Source organism: Panthera onca, chromosome C1, assembly GCF_046562875.1.
Source record: "Panthera onca isolate mPanOnc1 chromosome C1, mPanOnc1 haplotype 2, whole genome shotgun sequence".
Lineage (NCBI taxonomy): Eukaryota > Metazoa > Chordata > Mammalia > Carnivora > Felidae > Panthera > Panthera onca.
The window spans coordinates 31,180,587-31,199,936 of NC_138346.1; the positions used below are offsets into that span (position 1 = coordinate 31,180,587).

The window sequence follows — 19,350 nt, forward strand, 5'->3', positions numbered from 1 at the left end:
CTTTACCTGGTAGATCTCTTTTGGAGAACAGAGAGAATGCTCGTATTAGAAAAGGTGGGTAAATTGCTGAGAAATTCTAGAGCTTTTCCCAGACTAATATGCGTCTCACATTCCAAAGTCCAACACACATGTACACTGAGAACCCTCCAGGTATTTGACACTAGAAACAGAAAGATAAACAAGGCGTATGTCTGTACCTTGGACTGTGAGGGCTTAACGTTTTCTTGGACATTATTTTACAGTTGAAGAAAGTGAAGGCTGTGTGTGATGCAGCAGTATTCTGTGGCAAGCCAAGGACCAGACTCTATTCTTTGGGTCTCAGGTCTGCACTTCATCAGTCAAAGAGAACACTCAGAAAAGGAAGAGATGTGTTTTCCTTTTTACTGTTGATACATGCAGACTCAGCCACTGCTTGGTAACTTGTATACGGTTAGGGAAAAGGATTTGGGGCACCAGTCTTTCTTCTTGAATTAGGATTTGCATCTTTGCTAGTAATAATAATACTCCCTCACCAAATACCTCAACTTAGAACTCAATGGTATCACAGTTTGGTAAGAATATGGAATCTATCAGAAACATAATAGTCTTCATTTCCTGTAAGAAAGCAATATTAAATATCTTTACTTGGTCTAAACACAGAGCGTAAGTGAAAAAAAAAAACACTGAACAAAATACTGGTGATTTTCTGCATGTGAATGATGGCAACACAATCAGATACACTCTAATGTGGGGGTATACTGACATTGTAAAAATAAGCAGTAAACTGTAACTTTTCTCATTATATAGCTTCCCTTCCTCCAATCCAATATGCTTGGGCTTAACACGGTCTCGATCAATGTGTTAAACACACACACACACACACACACACACACACACACACACCACATATTGGTTCTGTTTATACTCACCATTAAGTAGAACACATATACCTGATTTCTATTAAAGTCATGTTCCATTAAATATGTTTCCTTAAAAGTTTGGTGGGGAAAACATTACATCTAAAACATTTTCAGAACACTTGCTTCCTTGTTTACAAAAAGAACTATGCCAAAATACTGCCATAAACTTATTAGTAAATACTCAATGGTTTGGCATAGTGACTCCTACCTCATGTACTGGTTCTTAGCACTCATGGCACTGGTTCTTGATAAAAACATTTTACACCAGACTGGGAGAACCTGGTTAGCTAATTCAGCATCCTTCTGTACCTTGAAAACACTGCTTTTTTTCTTAAGGCACTGTCCACAGTGAGACTTAATATGGAGAAGAGCCTTGCTTTTAGGAAACTTTTTAATATGACTATGTTATTGAAGACCACCTTTTGCAGTAACAGATAGCCATTAACCAAAATCTAAACCCCAGGCTATTTCAAAGAATGGGCCACAGTTACAACTCCTCAAAGTGACTCAGGATTTATCAGAAAGATCCATCAGTACCATATAAAAGGAGGACATTGTCTCTTCAGGAAACGATTCTCCATTTAACCTTTCAGCTGTTAAGCATGTCTTGTTATAAGCACTTCTGGTATATAATTTTATTTTTCTTTAATTTTGAATGCTGAGTTCTAGAAACCCAGTACTAGTACCACATATACATGATATTGGTATCTTGAAACTACATGACCAGCCACCACGGCATGACTTCACAAAGCACTGCATTAACGCTGAAAATATATAAACTATATCCTTGGGTGTTACAAAGCAGGAAGAGGGAAATTCAACAGAGTAGCATGCTGGTTAAGAGTATGACCTTTGGAGCCAAATCACCTGGGTTAAATTCTTGGCTCCTCTACTTACGCGCTGTGACTTTAGATTAATTACTAAACCTTCTTCTGCCTCAATTTCATTATCAGTAAGATGGAGACAAAAAATTGTACACACCATGATGTAGAAGTTTAAATGACTTAGGGTAAAGCACTTAAAAGAGTCCTTGGCACATAATTACTATTTTGTAAATAATAGCTATCACTAGAATTTATATTCTAATGATAGCTCATACTACCTATTACTAACACTATATATACACACACACACACACACATATATATGTATATATACACATATATACACATATATATGTATATATATGTGTACACATATATATGTATATATATGTGTACACATATATATGTATACACATATACACATATATACACATATCTATACACATATATATACACATATATATCTATATACATATATATGTATGTATATATATGTGTATAGATATATGTATAGATATATATTTATATATTTCCCATTGAAAGATCTCTAATGATCAACTTCTTAAGACTCCAAAGTCCTAGTTAGTCTATGGGTAAGGCACTTTGATCTTTCATTAGAAATGCAAACTCCAGGATACCTACTAGAGTAACAGGTTTCAGACTCTGGCCACTGGATTGTGAAGCACTCGGCTGGGCATCAGCAGGTGGGCCTGGCGCTGGGTCACTGCTTCTCCTCACCAGCAGTGGAGTGCCTGTAGGACAAAATAAGAGGTGAGAGGTCAACAGAACCCTGGGGAGAAGAGAGTGCATGGTACAATGCAATTTAATTAAAAAGGTTTACAACATGCTTTTATGTAAAAACATTCTATTTCTAAGGATGCTTGTAAATTAATCCATTTAATGATCTTTTGTCATCTATTTATAGACTGACACATGGAAAGAAAATCTTTCAACTCTCATCTTTCCTCACTTGCATTTCAAAACAAGCCATTGTACTTAACCAAAAACTATTAGGCAGTGCAGAAGTTGACCGTGTGCAATCTGAAACAGATCTAGAGAATATATCTGAGTATTAAAAAGAATGATTATCCAGCAGACAAGTGAAGAGATTCACATAGTCAGTGCAATTTGTTATTCAGTAGAGCTAGAAGTATAGTTATCCCTGCCATTTGGTGCTTCCCAAATCTTTTGAATGATGAAATACACTGAAATAAATTATTTGCTGGGGTTATAGCATTAATGTCTATTTAAGTATACAAAGAGATTGGCTCCATTCTCTTCCTTTTCTCCTAAAGTAGATAAAACTGATAAGGAAAATAAGTTACTTCTTCTAAAAATATATCTTGATTTCTTTTTAATTTAATGAAAGCTTCCACTATTAAATATTTGAGCCAGTTATTAAATTCTGTGAAAAGATCATACTATTAGAAAGTTCAAGTGAAATTCAACCTTAACAGAGCTAGCGGCCTAACTAGTCTGCCTGCAATTAGGCCTAAAATAATTTGTTTCGTACAAAATTGGCCACTATGGAGGAAACTCTCAAAAAAAAATCTTTTGTGGTCTAAAAATTGCTCTCATATAAAAATTAACTTTTTATTTGCATGCTTTGGGGAAAAAAGTAGAAAGCAGTAGAAATGCAATTCTCCATTTATCAATATTCTGAAAAATATTCCCCAAGTCTCTCAAGCTCTGGCTGTTTAAAATAACATTTTTCATATTCCATTTTAGATGGTGTGGTTACAAAAAGTGAATCCATTTTGAAGTTATTTACAAATCTGATTTTTGTATGTGTTCCAACGTTTTTATCCTGTGTACAAAATATAGACGCTAACACCTTCCATCTTTGTTCAGGTTCCTTTTATCCTTGCTTTTTTTTTTTTTTTTTTTTAATTAAAAAGCTTTTAATGTTTATTTATTTTGAGAGAGAGAGGGACAGAGTGTAAGCAGGGGAGGGGCATGGAGAGAGGGAGACAGAGAATCTGCAGCAGGATCCAGGCTCTGAGCTTTCAGCACAGAGCCCGACGTGGGGCTTGAACTCACAAGCCATGAGATCATGACCTGAGCCGAAGTCAGACGCTCAACTGACCAAACCACCCAGGCACCTCATCCTTGCTGTTTTTTTTTTTTTTAAACTTCTTTTATAATAAGAAATTAACAAGCTATTTAGAATGAAACACTATCCAAAATGTTTATAAAGTTCAACTTTATGTTCCATTATTTCTTTTTTATTGGTAAACATTTCACTGCATTATTCCCTAATTCCTCCACATCCAACTACAAATTTTTTAAGCAAGTGACACAGCAATAGTTGTACGGGTGGCAACTGTGCTTGAATGAAACATTAAAGGAAAATAAGTGGAAGAGAAAGTATCATAAAATCTCAAGACAATAGAGTTCCAGTTCCTGTACCAGTATTTATTTTTCCCGATTCAGCTGATCTGAATTACCATTAACATAAAATGAACAAATCATTCTAAATGTCATATCTTCAGAAGCAACCCATTATCCTTAAAATTAAAAGAGAATGGGGAAAACTCCACGAAACTCCAGTTTGTTTCTAAACATTTAATCCACACCAGGACACTGCATGCCAACAATCTCAGACTGGATTAAAAACAAATCAAAAGCAAGTAAAACCAGCATGGGACACCAAGATCCAAAAATAAGTTGATTTATAGACACAGAAATGGAAATTTTAGTGATTGACAGCTGCACTATTTTTCTAGCTGAGTCATACACATGTATATGAATATATATAGAATGTGTGTGTGTGTGTGTGTGTGTGTGTGTGTGTGTGCGCGTGAGAGAGAGAGAGAGAGAGAGAGAGAAACAGAGACAGAGAGAGACAGAGAGAGTGTGAGAGAGAGAGAAAGGGAGAGAGGGAGAAAAAGAGAAACAGGACAGCAAGACCTATTATATTTTGGGGTAATAAATATATTTTTCTTAAAGCCACACTAGATAATTTTCATGCACCTATAAGGCATAGTTGTGACTCTGCTTTCCATCAATGCCTGCTATTTTAATAAGAAAATGTTAAATTATTTAAGACATAATTCTATAACAATATGAATTTGAGTTTGTGCATTCAATCAGTAGGCCATAATATTACATGGTGTCTCCCAGAACAAGATAGTTCAGTGTTGTACCAGCGTACCCACTCTTTGGGACATTAACCAAAAAAACAAAACAAAACAAAACAAAAAACCCCAACAAAAACAATAACTAACATGGCTAGATCTTAAATGTACTCTCAACTTATCAGGAGTAAGTTCTTTTGTTCTCTACTTTTTCTGGATCAGATACTTGAATGCCTTCTGGTGAGTCACCTTCTAGTTTTTCTTTGGCTGCCTTAATGTGTTAATACCAAGTATAAATCATTTTGTAAAGGAATTAATACGGAGCATATTTAAATATGAACTGTTACCTCAGAGAGCTTTAAACAACCCTTCCCTTGGCAACTGAAAATTCATTTTAAAACCAATTTTAAAACAAAATTTTAACACAAATTTAATATTTGTTTCTTTTTCATTGCCAAGCCTCATTTGAGGATGACTTCCAAGAACAGACTGAGCCACAACTTAGAGACAAAGACAGACACATCCTAGTATAGAAAAGAAGACGAGTACTTTCAAGTCCTGGAGATGATGTGGGGAGAACCTTGGATAGAAGGCCCACCTTGCAGGCATGGCTACCCGGAATGAAAAGGAGACAACCACATCCAGTTTTATAGAATTTTCTGTGTGAGGGAAAAAGTAAATAAAATGTAACCTCTGCGTCAAAGGAGCTTATAACCTAACAGCGAAGGTCAGACTCTAAGAACTATCATGTGTCTATGCAGTGGAGAAGACCGTGGGTTTTGAAGACAAAAAAACTGGGCTTCACCTTTCCTGGATCTGTGACATTGGGCTGCTTGATGACACAAGCTCATCATTTAAAGCCTGGTGATAAAAACAGATCACAGAATTGATGGGAGGCTGAAAAAAAAGGCAGGCAGGCATGGGACATGGTACTGTGCGGTCTGCAATTTTTAGGCAGGAAATCCCCTTCCTCCCAATAAGAAGGAGATAACAGCACTTGCTATTGTTATGAACAGTGCTATCTGCTCAAAAAATTGAACACCTGAAAGTCAGTTTTCATGAAATTATATGTAAATTAAAATAATAAAACATAATTCTGTGCTGAGCCAGGTATAGACTTACTATAGAAATCAAAGCTTTTAAGAAACAAAACATGATGTTGTGGGAAAGGAGTTCAGAAATGGAAAAAAAAAACCAATAACCCATTATTCATTGATAGTTTTTAGTTAACTGATAAAGGACTCTTACTCTTAGATTTTAGAGGCAAAAGCCCTCAGTTCAGCTTAAGAGAACAGCAGTATTCCTTGGATATACCAGTTTAAAAGCCATTGACTGCAAAGCCCAAAAATAAGAAATGTTTTGTACTGTAAAGCATAAAATCTTATACAATTGCATTATGTTTTTCCACATAGTTAAATATTTGAGGCCTCATTACGCATCAGGAGCTCTACATGGAGTGGCCGATATTAAGATGAATAGTCAGGGTGCTTACTTAGGGTTTATTTTTAAAAAGAGGCTGTGAGGACAAAGAACAATTTACACACACGTGCGTATCAGTGCAGTGTTCCAGTGGGGTCACGTGTGGGTTACCGAACCCATACCCATGAGCATGCACACTGTAGACTAGACCAGGCCCCACTTTATTTAGGCAGAGGCACAGAAACTTAACGGAAGTCACAGAGAGCCAAAGAGAAGCAAGTAACCCTCAAAGCAGAAGAGTTCCTGATCAAGTGTGTAGCTCCTGGTGACCCTGTCCTTGAAGATAGGGTCTTGCCACATCAGGAAAGTCTAAAATCCTTTCTGGGGCACTGACCATGCATATCCAGGGCTTTCATTCCACTCAGGCTGAACTTACTCCCACACTCACCGCTCTTGCTTGTAAGAAGATGGCTAGACTCCTCAGGTTCTCCAGGCCTTGAGGCAACCAGCACTGGAGTCAGTTCCTGGGTGTCTGTGAGTGATGGCACGTCTCCTCCCACTGCTCAAGCAGTCACCATTTTAATGACAGTAAAACTAGGATTCAAAGGGGTACAGTTACCTGCCCGATGTCCCCCTATAAATGTAAATAAAGGAGCCCAGAGGAGGACCATCTAATCCATTTGGGGGGGGGGGGAAGAGGGCTAAAAGGTGCAGCAACTAGTTAAAAGGATCAAATTGGTACATTAATGAATCATGCAAGATATAAAGGCCAACACAAGTTATCTCCAGAAGTTTCTGTCCCTGTTATAATAACACACAGAGACACACACAGACACACACACACACACACACACACACACACACACACACAACATCCTCGATGGATTTTTTTCTACACTTAGAGGATGTGTCTGGGATGGAATTGACTTCAATGACAGATAATATGTTATACGTAAAATTCTGTCCTGGAGATTTTCAAAGACATCTTAGAAATATAGACAGTTATAGAGACTGAAACCAAAGTCCAGAAGAATCATCCACATGATGCCTCAATGGGCAGAGGAAAAACAAACAAAAAACAAGGACTTTAAACATGAATCCCATCTCAAACATCAGAAAGGCACATGTTCTAAATTGTATGGTGTAGAAATTTATCTAAAAATGGTTAATGAGTCCCCTGAGCAAAACCAAAAGGCTAGCTTGTCATTAATATTGGTGCCATTCATTGTAGGGCAATTGATACCTAGAGCTCTAGGGGGTCCCAGTCCCAGGTAACGTGCCAGCAGGCGTTCTATAAGAAGTTGGTGGCCTTGGGACACCTGGGTGGCTCATTTGGTTAAGCATCCAACTCTTGATTTCAGCTCAAGTCATGATCTTGCAGTTTGTGGGATTGGGCCCCGCGTAGGGCTCCGTGCCAAACATGGAGCCTGCTTAAGATTCCCTCTCTCTCTCTCTCTCTCTCTCTCCCTCTGCCCTCTCCCCATCTCATGCATGCGCTCATAAAAATGAATTGCAAATGGTTAAAATCTTACAAACTTAGGGGCACCTGGGTGGCTCAGTTGGTTAAGCATCCAACTTTGGTTCAAGTCATAATCTCATGTTTCATGGGTTGGAGCCCCAAATCTTAGCTTTAGCCCACTGAGGGTTAGACGGATTTGTTTTTAATACAAGATGTCTTGAAACACATGAGAAACAAGACAATAGATGTTTAGTTGGGCATTCATAAGGATGAGTTCATATTAGAAATCATATTGGCTTCCAGAAGAAGGGAGCAGAGATAAGGATGAGGTAATCAAAAGAGGAAGGATCAGGACAGGTGTATCAGTGACATCACATGTAAAACAATGAGAAAAACAGAATTCTATGTTCTCACAGAATCTTCAGAAAGAAAGGGTATCTAGAATGACAAGTGGTTAACAAAGCCACAGAGGCGAACCCAGAGGGAAGGTCGAGTGGGAGAATGGAGAAAGGAATAGGAGTTTACATGATAAACTGTTATGTTCAGAGAAGGGGTTAAAACCTGGGATTTTTAGAAATTCAATTTTCCTTTGCTCTAAGGGATCACTTTTGTGCTACTGAATTATCAAATCACCAAAACAGACAGTTTAAAGAAAGAAAACATGCTATCTAGCCAACGCTAGTGAACACTGAGGACAACAAGATAAATAGGAAGGGGAAAATGCTATAGAAATATACCTAAATTGGTAAATATTTCACTTTGGTGATAAAAATGAATTGCAAATGGTTAAAAATCTTATAAACTTAAAAAGCGATAAATAGGAAAAGACACATTTTCCCTAGTAATTAATATTAATAGTATATTAATAATATTAATAGTATGCATAAGCCATGTCTTGGTTTCATATAGTACATTTCCTTAATAGAGTTTATACTAGTCAGCACCTAGAAGAATGCCTTTCAATTATCCTGTACTTCAACACTCATTGAATGAATTTGACATTAAGTGAATCATTTTGACGTTAAAATATGGATATGTTCTCCTGAGATATGGTGAAGAGAGACGGGGGTTCAGGAGATCTGTCTTCTAGAGGTGGCCCTGGCATGGCATAACCTCCAGGAAGCTTCTCTACCCCAGAGTCCAACCTCTTTCCCCATCAGCTAAGTAAGCAAGTTGGATCGGCTACACCAAAATCCTGTTGCAGATCTACAAAGAGATAGTTCTATGATTTATATAGCCAATTAGAAAATTGAAGTCAAGAGAAATTAAGCTCTTAAGTCTTTTGGACTTAATTTCTACTCCAGTTTTATTCACTTGACACTTTTCAATTGTGGGGTCACATCTTCTATGTGAGGAGGTGTGTGAAAATAAGAGGAATGACAGCTCTTCAATGCAGGGGGCATTCCTTTCATCTAAAGAGGTCAGCAGAAAGAAAGATTTGGATAGAGAGACACAGGAAAAAGGAAAGGGTTGTGGGGAGGAGGGGCGAGAAGGCAAAAATTAAGCTATGGTCACATGGGCATGTCTGGCAAGACACTTGACCCACTAGCCAAGGCACACAAGTACCCCTTCCGGAGTGCATGATCTCTCTTGCAGATGACAAAACTGCCTTGTCAGTATTTGCTTCCGATTAATCCTGTCAATACTTCAATAAATAAATAAAAAAAAAAAGAAAAAAAGATGAGTGAAAATAGTACATCATTTGTAAAGGAGACAACTAGATTTTTTTGTTGTTGTTTTGTAAGGATGTTATGGGTGTTAGATAAGGCTTTTCAACTGATACCTACCAAACTCCATTGTACTGAAATCTGGAGATCCATTAAAAAAATCTGGTAATGATATCAATAGGGGCACAATTTATGGCAAAGGGCCGAGAAGAGACCACTTTCGCTACAGGAGTGCTTGACCAGTTTTGGATTGTGATGAATGTGGCAGCTGTGACATGCTTTCAGACACCATGATGGAAAAACCACATGAGAGAAACCAAGTCAAATTCTAGCAGACTTGTAGCTGTCCAAATATTTTAGCCTTAAATATCACCGCTTTAGGAAAGTAACTCCCAGTATTGCCATAAAAGGGGCAAAGAAGTTCAAGTTGACTAACAGTATCATTTTTCTTTCATTGTGGATTGCAAAAGCCATGCCCATTGTAAACACAAAAGGATAAATGCAAGTAATGCACAGAATAGTCACCAGCTACACCATCGATATGAACAGGCACATACATGATAAAATAACTTTCAGTATTTGCAAAGCTGCTTAAATTGGAGTGCTAGTGGTGTAAAAACAAGTGAGGGGGGGTTTAAACTGAACTTTTTTTGGAAATCATACTTTTCTCTGAAGATGGTTATGCCTTCAACTCAAAGTATATTATTGCTATATTCCTGAAGATACATGCTTTTTCTTATATTACATGTTTCATGTTTTGGACAGTTGATACATATAAATTTAGAATGTTTTATATTGTTTAAAGTACTTCATAGCATCGAAGTACTCATGCTGTTGAAAATCAGTTAATGCCATGTGCTAGACATGCCCGAGGTCCCAAGTGTTATATTAAGAACGATGGCAAGCAACAAAGGGATAAAACTCACTGTATGTGTTTCCCTGATGTGCATGAAAGAAATACAGAAGTGGCCATTTTAGGCTAGAGTCAAATTTAAAATATTAAAAAACAAAACAAAGACAAGCTACAGAGGAGTTCATGTACAAGCAAATGTCCTGATTTTTGAAAGGTGTACACTAAAAAAGCAACAAAACATTAGCAAACACAAATAAATATATCTGAACTAATAAAGCCAAATAAAGGCTCCGAAATATTAGAGGTAGAAGGAAGAAATGTGACCTATGCATATCCCCTCTAATTTCTTGTTGTGGCATTCAGGTACCTCATGGTTTCCCCCAACCTACCCATCTGACTGCATCTTGTACCATATTTTTTGCCATGAGGCACATGCCAAATAGGACCATCTGCCATTGCCTAAAAATGCCCTGCAAACTCAGTGTTCATGCTGATTCTACCCTCTACATTATTATCCTCTAACACTGTAATCAGTTGTAATCCTGTCCAGTCTTTAAGTCTACTTCTACTTTTTTGGAATACCAGACACAGATTTGCTGTGGAGCTAATGAAGTGTAACTTCAGGGTCCTGCACAAGATCCCCGGAGGAGCCTAAGCCACACGATCACAAGATTATAGGATTTTGTAAACTTTACATAAGTAAAATAGTTTAATTGCAATGGGTTAATTCTATCTCTTTCAACTCTAAAGACTCCTCCTGTTGGGTAAACCTAGGTGGCCAAGGGCATTTCTGGGACCCAGATAAGGGGAATATTAGTTGGGGATATATTTTGTTTGAATACAATGGACTATATTTGTATGGTTCACAGACAACATTGTGTATAGTTATTAGCAGTCTTCCTGGTGGGCAACGTATGTAGAATCCTGTTACTCACTGTGATGGTTCACCCAGCATCATGACACTAAGGTAGAGGGTCAGGTGACATATAGAAATAACTTCTTTTTGTACCCGCATCAGAAGGGTATGGGTACTGGAAGATAAACAAGATTTAAAATGCACAAAGCCAGAGTCTAGTCTACAGAAAATTCTTCTACTCATCCGATGTATAAAAGTGCATACAATTCAGTATTCATTCACTATTTGGGTAATTCGGTTCTCATGGATACCTTGACCAATGGGAAGTTCTCTCTCATATGGGAAATGCAGCATAGAATTAAAATTCCCATGCTACTGAGATACAAACTTGTAATGGTTTCACAGAAATGTAATGAAGCCCCATGTTTACACATCCCAAATATTACTTAACGAGCATTTTGAATAGCCATGAAACAGCAAAGACTGAACCACTCATTTGTTCAACGTATAAAGAATATTACATATGAGGAGGCTATGAAAGAACATGCAGCCAAGAATTGTGAGGAAAAGAGTTAACAGAGTTATTTTCAGGCATTAATTAATATGTAATCAATTAGCATATCATTAATTTTTTTCATATTTTCTGACATCTCCAGTATATTTGTAAATTGTTGTGATTTTTAATCATTAGTAGACATTTTAATGTTCTGAATTGAACATGGATGTTCCTTTTCTTAAATAGCCATCTCCCCAGATTTTGTACATCGAGAACCCTACAAAATGTTGATCTGCCCTGAACCTTTTTAGGGTATGTCACATCCCACTTTGTCTTATGTGTAGAGTTGTATCTTTGTTGTAACCCCTGTATTTACTACTTTAACATCTACTCAATGACTAAAATATACTACGAAGTGCTCTAGGCACTCTGGATATTATCAGCACACAACACACAGGGGTCTTGATTTTATAGAGCCTGTAGATAGTTGGAGGAAGACAGATATAAACAAGTACACAAATAATTATGTGTACTTAAGATGGGGATAAAGCAAGTGCTTAAGCAAGAATGTGTGAAGTGATGGGGAGGGAGTAAGTTGGGGGAACATTACACTGTGAGCTCTTTAATACCAAGCAACTCACCTTAGTCAATCATTTAGCGTCCCTAGAAAAGTGGGTAACTGACAGATGTATGTTGAATTGAACTAAGCAGAGTGAGAGGAACAAAGATCAACCTCTAAATTCAGATATCTTTGGAATCTGAAGTGTCCCAGACAAGAGAATTGTGGGGGTGGTGGGGGGGAAGAGCGGTCTATGCCCCTAACATGTAAATAAATTGCTGCTGTCAGGTTTGTTTCCCTTTACTTAACACTTTTTTCTTCATCATCAACATTTATTTTAAAACAAACACTAGTCACTCTGATGTAGCATATGTTATCACCCTTGCAACTTAATGATAAATGAGCATAAAAGTGACATCAACACCAGTGTTAAACAACCGCAGTAGAAGCTTTGAAATATTGACTACGATCTTGTCAATATGAAGGAGTGGTTTATGAAGTTTATGAAGGAGTCCATTGCCCAGTTGATCTTGTAGTTTTCCATAGTTTACAATCTTACATCCTAGATACTTACAAGATTAATCAATATTCATAAGATTTATGGCAACCTGTGTAATAACTAGAAGGATAATACTTGAGTTTGCTTGAAAAGATTCTTTGGAGGAGCTTTTATTTTTTATTTTTTTTAACTTATTTATTTATTTATTTTGAGAGAGAACAACTAGGGAAGGAGCAGAGAGGGGGATAGAGGATTTGAAGCAGGCTCTGTGCTGACAGCAGAGAGTCTGATTTGGGGCTCGAACTCATGGACCATGAGATCGTGACCTGAGATGAAGTCAGACGCTTAACCGACTGAGACACCCAGGCACTCCATTTGTTTTTCTTTTTTAATTTTTTTAATGTTTTATTCATTATTGAGAGACAGAGAGACACAGGGCATGAGCAGAGGAGGGGCCGAGAGATGGAGAGACACAGAATCTAAAGCAGGCTCCAGGCTCTGAGCTGTCAGCACAGAGCCTGACGTGGGGCTTGAACTCACAAACCGTGAGATCATGACCTGAGCAGAAGTCAGATGCTTAACCGACTGAGCCACCCAGGCGCCCCTAGGCACCCCTTTTGGAAGAGCTTTTAAATAGAATTCTGAAATGCCTAAGAAATACAAGTTAATAAACTGGTATAAAATGATTAAGATGTGGAGCACCTGGGTCGGTTGGGTGTCTGACTTCAGCTCAGGTCATGATCTCACGGTCTGTGAGTTCGAGCCCCGCGTCGGGCTCTGTGCTGACGGCTCAGAGCCTGGACCCTGCTTCAGATTCTGTCTCCCTCTCTCTCTCTGCCCCTCCCCTGCTCATGCTCTGTCTCTCTCTGTCTCAAAAATAAATAAAAACATTAACGTGATTAAGATGCTTAGACTAGGCAGATGGATACATGGTTTTAGAGACTAAAGATGAACTTCCATGCATGGATACTGATAAGATTTGTTCAGCCAGAAAATAGGCATGACCCACACAAATGGATGAGCAAGTGGTTGAGGAGCGAAGGAATCTGGTTTAGATGAATATCACTAGAAAGTCTTAAAATGGGGGACTTTTAACCTAATTCAAATAGCAGTGGGTCTTCCAAGAAGAGACGATCCAAAGCACTGTTTTTAAATATTGAGAAATAGGTTTAAATACATTCTTGAAAGACATTTGCAGATTCATACATGAAAAATGTTCACTAAAAGAATAAGTGAAGATATCCCGTTTTTTGTTTTGTTTTGTTTTGTTTTTTTTCTGGCAAATTTCCTTATAAAAGCCAGAAAGTGAATCTTAATATGTATCCAGTGGAATGGTTCGGACTTGGGGGGATCGTCTGAATCAGCATGGAACACATTTGGGATGGTTCATTAGGGCAGTGATGTTGGTCTATACCAAGTGTTTATGGAACTTTTCTTTTGTCCTAAATTTTAGGCCACAGCTCCCACTGAGTTAATCTGAAAGACTACTTCACTAGCTCCTTGCAAGATGAGAAAGGGAGCATTCAGCAATGCCTTTAGGCCATTCAGCTGCAGTTGCAAACAATTACTGGCAACATCAAAGTACTAAATTCAAATCACCAAGTGCTTCATGATAGATGAGAAACATCCACAAGTCAATTTAAGGCATCCTGGGCACAAATCTATATGATTTATCAGCTGCATTTGAAACCTTTGATCATTACATTTTATTGGATCAATCAAAGTCCCTGGCAGGACTGGAAGAAGTGGTGCATTTTGGAGCCACCTTTATCTCTTAGGAACACTCAAAAGATGGTTTTAGGCCAATGCCTGTGTGCCCCAAATGTTGTCTTTTGAGGCAGCAAAGGAACATAATGCCTCTCAGGCCCTTACTTCTGATATGGAAGATATAGTTTCTATGTAATATCACTTAATTGCTAAACAAGAGTCAATCAACTAACGTTCAATCCAGAAAACACAGAAGCCAGGCTTTCCTGGCAAGAAATACGTCTAATGAAAGTGCCAAAGGAAAATCTGACGGCCCTGTCCGGCGTGGAGACTTTTCCAACATTCATAACTGGTGCTTGAGACCTCATTTGCTGACCCATAGCTTACTCTTAGAACCTAGGGGTCGGCTCTGACCTCAGGCACCTTTTACCTTGTGCATCCAGTAGTCAGGGGTCATATTATCTCCATGATGTGGAAATGGCCCCGGCTGCCCAGGCCTTTGTGACCTCACGTTAGATAACTGCAATCTAATCCACTTGAAAGTACCCTGAAAGACCACCCAGGTGCTTCATATGGCTGTTGTCTTGCTATTAAATAGGTCCATTACACAAGCTGGAGCACATTACACCAGCAGACTAATTCACCCGCCAGCATAGCAAGGCAATGATCCACGGATCATTATTGACTTTTCTGCGTAACTCCTGGCATCAAATTCGATGTGCATCAAAATCCAAAGGCCGCAGGTACAAAACTAGATTGTGTTTCTATGATTCTTCAGAAGAGGCAAACAGCTCTTGCTAACAGCATTCAAGCTCTAACTTTCAAAGGCAAGTTTTGGACATAAAGAGCCTTCTAATGCTAAGGGTGAAGGATATAGAGTTTGGTTTGAATTTAAAATAATTTCCACATATAGATTTTTGAGAGTCAGAGGAATGACTGGGTTTCAATCAATTTAAATAAAATAAGCCAAAGATTAGAAATCCATGACTATTTTAAGGGACACAAAAAAGTAAGTTTATAGAACTATTTTCCCCACAGGTCCTGGGAATAAACCAAATTATACCAGGACATGAGATGTTTATTAACTTGAAAGTGATAACTGTTTCGTGTGGTTTATGTCACTTGCTTATAAGTGCTGCATTATACTAAGTTAGTATTTCCTATAAGCAAATAGCTCAAAATCGACAATTTTGATAAGAAGTGATAAAATAGCAAATTAAAGCAAACTCTACAAAGATGAGAGGCAACTTGATAATGCAATTTAACAACATAAACATACCACCTATGAAAAGCATTAAGTTACAGGTGCTGATAAGAAGCCAGTATCTAAGTCAGCCTGTATTTGAACTTGTCAAATGGTTCCTGTGACAAGCCTTCTTTGATTTGAGATGAAGGATCATAATCTCATCTTCAGGTCTTCCTAGGGCAAGCAAACCTATACACAGTGCTGTTTTCAAAAGAGGCTGACATAGAAAAGGAGTAATTGTCCTTATAAGCCATCCACGAAAGTTTGGATGCTATCAGAACCGTCTTTGTACAAAGCTCGTCTAGGTTATCTCACACTATGGTATCCATCTAGATTGGAAAATACAGACATGTGCACACACACAGAATGGCTTTCGCAGAGAAGTATCTGGGTCTCAAAATGAAATAGGTTGAACGCTCAGGTCGGGGGGGGGGTGGCCGGCATTGCTAGAACATTTAATTTGTTCCCTCCATGTACACAGCTGCATGGGACGTGTGATGGGTATCTTTCTAGTTTGTGACAGGTTTTGGTTACGTTCTTGAAGTCTATCCAATATTTTTGCAAAAGGCTTGTGATACTCTTTGTCCATAGCCCCTGGTCGTTTTCAAAAGTAGCTTCTAAAGGGTCTTCAAATGATAAAGCAGCAATTTCAAACTAGACTTACATGCCACAAAAATATTATGCAGAAAACGTTGGATTCGTAACAAAGCAGAGCATTTAGGGAAGAGGTGAGAGGATACACTCTCCCTCTGCATGTTTAGGAGCAGCGAAATCACACGATGACACCAAAGAGTCAGGCGTACTAGATGGCAGGAATCTGTGGCCATGCAATAATCTACCACAACTTCTACTCCTATATACTAATTTTGTAAGCCCTTATGTTTAGAATACAGATTTCATAAACCCTTATGTTTAGAATAGATTTCGTTTCCTATCTAAAACAAACATATGGTATCAAACAGTCTTTTAATGCTCAGATTTAAATTAGTTTTAAAGAGATAAAAAGACTGAAATAGTTCTGCTATTTGAACACGCTTAACGACAGCAATATTTATATAAACATATTGGCAGAGGAAATGTTAAATCACTTATATCTCAGTGGGCCCACAGTTTCATTTTAGAGAGGAACACGTTTACCTAAAACATTCATAACATGGTCTATAGATGTGGTGGACGGAATGACTAGGAGACCTACTTCCAGCAACTTCTCTGCATTCAAAACCTGAATTCTAACTGGGTTGCCCCTAGTAGCCAACCTAAGTGTTTTTCAGTGATAGCTGGCTTGACTTGGTTGCCACGTGGTCACTGATCGTTTTTGTGCAAATATTCCACAAATGGTCAGAGGTTCCAGGTAGAGTTCATGCTGCTTTCTCTGAAGTCTACCTCAGGAGAATCTCTTGACCCTAGAAAGCAGGATTTTCTCACTCTGTGGGTTGCAACCCACTTATGACTCTTGAAAGCCACTTGTGCGGTCATGATCAGCATTCCGTACCATGGATGGTATAGAAAACGGTACAGAAAATATCAGTGTGTGTTACACATAGTAACGATACACTTTGTTTAGTTTTATACTCACCTGTGTGCAGGGTTGCAATGCGAAATGCATTTTCTTTGCTTTGAGACATGATCTAAAGTGTTTGAAGAAAGAAAAAGAGCTCTAAATTTGCCTCAGAGGATGTGAAACAGGTTTGAACCCCAGCGTGGCTTGAGAAGTTTCTGAGGGATTGCAAACTCCTCAAGGAAACACTTCCAGCCCAGGAGTGAGCATGATATTCTACATCCAGAGCCATTCGGTGTTTGGATTTTTATGTCCTACTTAACATTTATTTTGCTTAGACATTTACTAGAAGCTTGCTAACTTTAGGAACTGTGCTAAATCTGGGGAAACAAAGATAAGTATGTTATGGTCCTTGACCCCAAAGGCCTCTGAAGAGACTGACTTATACACACATTTAATGCATAAGACAATGTCACCAACCATAGGCAAGCAGTCCCTGTAAAGTGTTGTAGGAGCCAGAAAGGGAACTGTAATTGTAACTGGTGGAGAGGACTTCACAGGAGACCTGACACTCCAGTGGGTGGTCACCTGCTCATCCACCCACCCACCTGCCTCTATTACGTCCCAGGCCTCTGGGCGGCAGCCTTCGCACTGGCTGATCCCTCTGTTCCAAATGCTCTTCCGCCCTTTCCTCTCCTCTCAGAGTACTTCTCTCATGGTTACTATGTACTCCTTCACCCTGTTTAGTTGTCTTTGTTACTAACAGAAATGCTCTGTGCATTTGTTTACATATATAATTTCAGACTCAGCCAGAAAGGAAGCTTCTTCAGAACAGTGATCTTGTTTATCTTCTTACTGCTGTATGCCAGTGTATACATGTTTGTTCAATTAAAGAAGGAATTGGGAGAGTTCGGACTGATGTAGGTTCAGCAATCATGCAGAGGGACACAAGTGGGTCTGAGCCAGGATATACAGAATCAAATGACCGATCCGTAATACAGGCTGCTGATCCAACTTACAAGGTCAGATATAAAGCGTATGTGTGTTGAGGGGTCAGGGAATTTGAGGTAGGGGGTGAGGAGGAAGGACGTGGGGTAGGGATCACCTTTGCACATCAGAGCCAGACTGGTATTAAACCCAGAGAGGGTCTTGGCTTTTTACATGTCTGCTTGATAGGAACCCTAGAAATAGAAAACCCAGAAGCATGACACATCACTGCTGATTCTCAAGCAGGGCAATGTCAACCAAGGCAGAGAATCTAGAAACCAGTCTGCCCAAGAGAACACAGTGGCACAAATTCTGTCACCACTCCCAAAGTATCAATTACGGGAAAAAAATCATTTATTTCTCCCAACTTATTCTTCCTGGGAATGGTAGGAGACAACTCCTCCAACATACTAAAAGTTTTCCATAACATTAGCGGCAAGTGATTCAGCACAAGGAAAGGAGACTGTGCAGCATGCATCATACGGGCAGGTCTGTAGGAGGAATGCTGACATTTTTGGCAAAAACAGCAGACCCAAGACAGCAGCCGTGGCAAGCCCATCTAATGGTCGCTGTGGATCACTCTGATTATGAGCCACAAGCATGCAATCACTGGCACACAGAAACTCCTGCCTAATAGCCGTGAGCGGTTCGCCTCTGCTATCTAAGTGTCACAGACTGAACACACTCTTGCCCGACCTAAACTCGGCATTAATACCTGAATCACAGCCTGGGGAAGCTCAGTATTCCACTGCTGGAAAGAAGATAAACAGCAATAACACAAAGATGCAGCCTTTTTAATGCTGCTAGTTAAACCAAACGCATTTAATCTTTCTCTCGCATCTAAAATGTCTGTCATCTGCTCTTGGTGGAATAAATGATATTTAAACAGTCCTGCAGAAAACCAATATCTTGAAGGCTTTTGCACATACCAAATGGCAGAATGAAAAACCTGGTTACACTCAGCACCACAGGGCACAAATCATTAGGTTGCCAGGGGACATGCTGTTCACGGTTCCACGACCAGAGAAAACCACACGCTCACTGCCTACAGGGCTGAAATACACAACTAATTTCTGTTGCATAACATATACGTAATCTGCTCTGGAAACAAATGATGAAGTTCCATAACTATGACAGTATAAATGTATTAACTATCTATTAGAAACCTACCCATATCAAATGGCTTCTTCTTAACCTTAGTCTCTCAAGGCAAGGAATTAAATCATGGTGTCTCATCAGAAAGAGTTGATTAACATATCTGGATCCATATTTGTTTAGCCACACCTCCATTACTACAGCTAGTA

The 19,350-nt window shown here is 38.8% G+C and overlaps 1 protein-coding gene across 5 annotated transcripts in view; it reads right to left on the minus strand.

Moving 5' to 3' along the window:
* Positions 1-19,350, minus strand: part of PARD3B (par-3 family cell polarity regulator beta) — a 1,001,728-nt gene that overhangs the window by 531,177 nt on the left and 451,201 nt on the right. For all 5 annotated transcript variants that reach the window (XM_078450957.2, XM_078450961.2, XM_078450959.2 and 2 more), the window contains one exon: positions 2,366-2,475. In XM_078450957.2, the coding sequence (XP_078307083.1) occupies positions 2,366-2,475 (110 nt within the window). Of the gene's footprint in view, positions 1-2,365; positions 2,476-19,350 lie in introns of those variants that run through there.